This window comes from Phoxinus phoxinus (assembly GCF_949152265.1).
Source record: "Phoxinus phoxinus genome assembly, chromosome: 7".
In the NCBI taxonomy this organism is placed as follows: domain Eukaryota; kingdom Metazoa; phylum Chordata; class Actinopteri; order Cypriniformes; family Leuciscidae; genus Phoxinus; species Phoxinus phoxinus.
Genome location: NC_136882.1, coordinates 5,180,233 through 5,186,700, shown reverse-complemented (window position 1 = coordinate 5,186,700; position 6,468 = coordinate 5,180,233). Strand labels below are relative to the sequence as shown.

The window sequence follows — 6,468 nt, the reverse complement described above, 5'->3', positions numbered from 1 at the left end:
TCACACAGATCTTTATATAGGCCTCGCACAACACAACCTCAGCGCCTCACACCAGAGGAACACACGTATAACTGCCCACTCGGATGTAGTGACCACAACTATCTTACGCTCGGCTCACTGAACTCACACAGCAGCAACACACAGAGACGTGAACACTCACCGTTCTTCTGTGACGGCTCTGGAACTCCAGGCCAAAGTAATCGCCCTCCACCAGGTTCAGATGCAAGCAGACCATCTCGAACAGAACCCGCCCAGATGAGCGGTGCTGTTGACAACAACACACACACACACACACACACACGCTTTCAGAAAAGTCCAAGTTAGAAGCCCAAACTAAAAGAATGTCTCCTGAATCTAAGGTTCTGCGAGAGAGCTTTCAGCATGACATTATAGAGACACTGCTGCATGTTTTATTACTCACTCAGGCACATTTCAGTGTGAACATACAGTATCCTTGTGAAAAAGAAGCACACTTCAGCATATACTTTATTTTTTAAACGACTTATTACAGAAATAATATACTCTAAAAGAATAGAATTAAGTGTGAACTGACAGTAATGTTTTCAGACACTTAAAGGGGAACTGTCGCCAAAATTGAACCTAGGCTATTTTTGTTAATCTACCCGAGTCCAACTTTCGTGTAAAAGCATAATTAGGATGGAAACTCCACTTTTAAGATTGACCGTATTTTCGTTTAAAATGCCTTTTGAATGGGAGTGCATGGGGCACGTATATGATAGCATCACAATCACTGTTTTTCAAACACTAATGCGGCTCGACACAACATGACACTGTGCTTAAGTGTCACCAGCGGCTCTACACATGAACTCCAGCATTGACTACAGTGTTTGTGAACACACAGTTTACTAAAAAGAAAGGTTTTGTACGACTCACTTTATCAGTTAGTGTTTCCGGTGGCTGGAATTTTGTCAGTCAAAAGTAGTCAATCTCCGAAAGCAACGTAACAGGGAGGAGAGTAAAGATGGAAAGCTCCTAAAGCTTAGTTCCATATAAATTCACGTATAATTTGCTGTTTTGTCGTCAGTGAAAATCAATATAGTGACCTTGTATTTGAAAAAGGATCCTCATAATAATGAAATGATTCAGTGATACAGATCGACTATTTTTGACTGACAAAATGCCGGCGGCCGAAGAGCAATAGCTACAGTGAGTCGTACAAAACCTTTCTTTTTAGTAAACTTTGTGTTCACAAACACTGTAGTCAATGCTGGAGTTCATGTGTAGAGCCGCTGGTGACACTCAAGCACAGTGTCATGTTGTGTCGAGCCGCATTAGTGTTTGAAAAACAGTGATTTTGATGCTATCATAGAAGTGTCCCATTCACTCCCAATCAAAAGGCAATTTGACAGAAAACGAAAATACGGTCAATCTTAAAAGTGGCGTTTCCATTCTAATTATGTTTAAACACGACTCAGTTTGACTCGGGTAGATTAACAAAAAGAGCCTAGGTTAAATTTTGGCGACAGTTCCCCTTTAAGTGCATGTTAATTGAAATTTGAAGAAAAATGCTTTTCACCCAGTTAAGTAGGACTTAAGTACATTTGGATATGTAATTATTTTTAAAAGAGTTCTTAAAGCAACACTAAAGAACTTTTCCTCTGCGGTCGTCCTACAGGTTGGAAGCGGAATTGTCCATTACCGCTGTCGTAAATAATTTAGCCTACCGCCGCTACTGTCGCACACACACTCGCTGTTTATCCAGCGCCGGCTTAGGAATGAACGATGTCCACAGACAAGGTCGAGTATGTTGCATCATGATTTCATGAAAGTATGATGTATTGCAACATCAGAAACGAAGAAAAACTAAATAATGACTATTGTAACACTTGACGTAAAGCAAGCCAAATTTGTAGTTTTCTTATGTCTCATTCGAACTACAGGAACGCGACCCGATATACGACTTGATGAACCGCTGACACGATTTTGGAAACATTATTTTAAGGTAAAAAAATCTTCTTCCTTTAAGTGTGTTAAGATAAGTAGTCATGAAAGTGTTTCTCTTTAAGTACACTTAAGTGACCTTTTATTATTATATTGTTATTATTTGCACTGCACGATATTTTTAAGATTTTAAGTAATGCACGAGAAATAAACACCAACCTCCCTGCTAAACGGCGGTTGCATTTAAGACAGAAACTCTGATTAGCAGAATTTATTGCTCTAGTCTATGCTGTCCTGCAACCGCTCAGGCCCAGACAACACACTTCACTGACATCATCACCACTGCCCCGCCCCCTTCTGAGGAAACTCAAGTCTGAGCAAAGATCTGCACCAATGACATGCGATCTGGAGCATTCCATCCCGGTGAACACCCCATCCGGTTCCCATGGAAGATTGAACGCTTGCCATGGATATTATAACCGGAGGGCAAGATTATTAACTCATCATCTCACTGCACAGAGACACATCATAAAGAGAGAGAGAGAGAGAGAGAGAGAGAGAGAGAGAGAGAGAGAGAGAGAGAGAGAGAGAGAGAGAGAGAGAGAGAGAGAGGTCTCAAGGGAAAGTCCATAAGAAAGGAAATCTGAACAGAATAGAGCAAGAGGGAGGCAAACAAATGGATTTTTCTTAAATAGATGGCTATCGTTATTCATTTCCATATAGGCAGGCACACACACACACACACACACACACACACACACACACACACACACACAAACACACACACAACAAAAAACTATAAACATTATACCAATAATGAAGATATTTTCCATTATCCATTAGTTGGGTCTGTGCTCTTATATCGTCTGAAGAGAAACACTGTGAATTTCAATGGTGTATGTTTGCTCAAAGCTAATTTACACTCGCATATAGAGGACATTAATGCTTAAAACATCACATAAAAAACTCTTATCACCCCACTTTTGATTTCATGGGGCCTTTAAACCTTTTTTAGTCACAATGTTAACTTGGCATACTGTTTAAAGGAAATAATTGGCCAAGAAATATAAATGTACTTTCAAAACAGTTACAGTAGCTGCAGCGCTAATACACACATTCGTTTGTCTGACTATCTCTCTCTCTCTCTTGTTGTCTCTTGCTCTACAAACAGAACTGACCCATTATATCTAGTTAACATGAGCCAAGTCAATTACTGAGAGGTCACAAGATAACAGAGGCGGGTGAAAATGCCACAGGCATGTGTGTGTGTGTGTGTGTGTGTGTGTGTGTGTGTGTGTGTGTGTGTGTGTGTGTGTGTGTGTAGTCTATTCATTAACTCAGCCCTGCAGAAACTGGTGTTCAGTCGGTGGAAAATCACCCTGAAACATTCAGCCCTTTTGGTTTGCAAGATCTGAGAGATTTTGCAAAGACAATCGTGTACAGACACAGAAATAGCAAATGGTCTGTGATAGTCACTGCTCTATTGTGTCAGGAGGACTGATTGTCTTTGCCTTACTTGCGTCTGCCTTAAAGACATGTCATTACAGATTACATCACTCTCACGCACACGCACACACACACACACACACACACACACACTTCCCCTTCCCCCACATAAATAATGAAAAATACGATTAACATTTTTCAATTCAATGCACATTCATTTGTAAAGCGCTTTTCACAATACTTATGGTGTCGGTCACAGCAATAGTAGAGAGACGACCCATATGCAGAATGAAAAAGGGGGTGATATTTATTAGTAGACTAGGCACACAGTTGAAGGTAAGGAGTGAAGACAACCCAATCAGTAGGACAGGGCGACAGGAGTTAGGCGGGAGAACTGAGGAGATGCGGCAGCAATAGATGGAAGGAGAATACTGGAGATCAGGCAGCGGCTCAAGAGGCTTGGCACTAGGAGCCTAAACTGAAGCTGTGCCAGTCTTGCTGCCAGGCATAGAGAATCAGCAGCCAGGGAGGATATAGGAAGCAGGGCAGAACCAACACAAGACTCATAATACGCAAGAAAATCACTATCGATGCTATGACTAGAGAAGGTAGCTAGAGTAAGCACTGGAGCGTAACAAAGAAAACAAAAACAAGAAACCAGAATTCTAGACTAGAAAAGAGAGCAACTAGGCAGGGAACTCGTGGGAAAAGAAACAAAGTCATGAATGCTGCAAAATCGGGAACAAAAAGAAAAAACAAAACTTTCCCGTATAATGCTACTTTGTTAAAACACTATTGCTACAATAAAGTCAACATAATACAGCATAATACAACATAATTGCAGAACTTTTACTTCTGTATTGTGACAGATTTTTTGAGTAAGAACTACATTTAAAAAGAAAACTTTTATAAATTGGTAATTGTGCCACAAAGAAAAGGGTTTTTAAAAATAATGACACATTACTCCCATCAACCACTGTTTGGACAATCTGATAAATCAACCTGCAAATGGCTTAAAGTTGACTGCACATTTTCGACTAGGACCGGAGAAAGCATTTATCAGCCTTGCTTGTTGAGGTAGTTAAGATGCCAAACATACAGTATACTAGTGGTGGCCAGCAATGCGTTTTCAGAAAGGTATACTATTTAAAGCAAGTTTAAAAAGTTAGGACATGGACAAACACAAAGTAAAAATCTAGTTTTGCAAATGTTGCCAGGGAAAATCTGCCACGTGTGGAATGATGGGGAAGCACGTCAGAAAGTGAAAACTAAAGAATGTGAGATAATTGCTGGATTTTCACGTTAAATGATACTGTGCAGTGCACTCAGATAGTCAGAGTGAATGACTGTGGTCAAACACAAGATACACATTGCTTTCATCATGACCCATGAGATGACAGAAAACAAAGAGAAAGAGACATGACCAAATCAACACAATAAAACTGAGACAATATGATATTTCACTCCGAACACTTTATGAAGATGCAAACCTCACTTTCGCTCCACAAGACTGCATCATATTTAAATTCACAGAAACGGTGAACCGTCTGTTTAAAATAACTCTGTGAGAATTACTAAGGTTCAGTCTGTCAACTTCTAGCTCAACTATCAGCGTGAGTTTACAGTAGGACGACCTGATCACCAGAAAACTGTTGAAGAAGAATACAAATGGGCAAAAGAGGTGTTAGAAGTTTTTGGGAACCATTTCATTACTTTTCATAACTTACAATCTGTTCATTATTTCATTAAATTTTTCGTCAATACCAATTTTTACTTTGTTATTATAGGCATATAGGTAAACTTTGTATTTAAATATTGCTCTACTAATCATGATGACAGCCACAGCCTTTCAAGAAATGAACTCTGCAAGTAACTGTCTATTTGTCGAGCACGGTTTCCACATAACTATGAAGCAGCACAACTGTTATTAACATTGATAATAATCAAATGTTTCTTGAGCTGCAAATCAGATTTTGTTTGAAATCTTCAACAGAAACTCATTTTTAAAGTCAGTGTATAGACCTTCTGTAGCCCGGCCCTTTTCAGCGCTGCTGGCTTGTGTTTTCACAGCATGAAGGTAAGATCTTACGGATTTATGAATGAACTTCTCGGTTTAAAATCTTCCCATTTGTTATAAAATCCACTTCAAACATTACAACCATATAATAACTTTATAAATCCACTTCACCAGCTACTCTTCAACAGAGATGCCATAGAAATATACAGTTACAAACACAAAAAGAAGTTCAAACACAATATTCTGTTTCTGTGGCGCATGAGGGATATAACACTGATACTGCATCTGTGTCCTCGAACGACCCTGTAAGAGTCTGAACTCAGAGCTCATCCAGCATGAATGTCAGAAACAGATGTGAATATAAGAACAAGAGTGGGAACTTTCTGCACATGCTCACAAACACATAAAAGCTCTATCACACACACACACACACACACACACACACACACACACACACACACACACACACACACACACACACACACACACACACACACACACACACACACACACACACACACACACACACACACAAGGGTGTTTTGCTATCCTTGTGAGGACATTCCATAGGCGTAATGGTTTTTATACTGTACAAACTGTATATTCTATCCCCTTACACTGCCCCTATCCCTAAACCTACCCATCACACACACACACACACACACACACACTGCCCCTATCCCTAAACCTACCCATCACAGGAGACATTCTGCATTTTTACATTTTCAAAAAAATATAATTTAGTATGTTTATTAACCCATTCCCCTCATGGGGACCGCTGGCTGGTCCCCACAATGGAGGTGATTTCAGGTTTTACTATCCTTCTGGGGACATTTGGTTCCCACAATGTAATATAAACAAAAGCAAACACACACACACACACACACACACACACACACCAGATTTTATGCCACTTATGTGCGAGTGTGTGAATAGGGTTGTGTCCGTCTGTTGGCAAGGTGTCCTACTTTTATGTCTAAAAAATTGTAGCTCCTCACCAACAGGTCAGTATGAAGAGATGCTGGAAGTGTGTGTGTGTGTGTGTGTGTGTGTGTGTGTGTGTGTGTGTGTGTGTGTGTGTGTGTGTGTGTGTGTGTGTGTGT

General features: G+C 40.1%; 1 protein-coding gene across 2 annotated transcripts in view; it reads right to left on the bottom strand.

The window, feature by feature from the left end:
* LOC307001632 (FERM, ARHGEF and pleckstrin domain-containing protein 1) overlaps positions 1 to 6,468 on the bottom strand; it is a 53,580-nt gene that overhangs the window by 40,045 nt on the left and 7,067 nt on the right. For both annotated transcript variants that reach the window (XM_079618376.1, XM_079618377.1), the window contains exon 3: positions 161 to 265. In XM_079618376.1, coding sequence (XP_079474502.1) covers positions 161 to 265 — 105 coding nt within the window. The remainder of the gene's footprint in view (positions 1 to 160; positions 266 to 6,468) is intronic.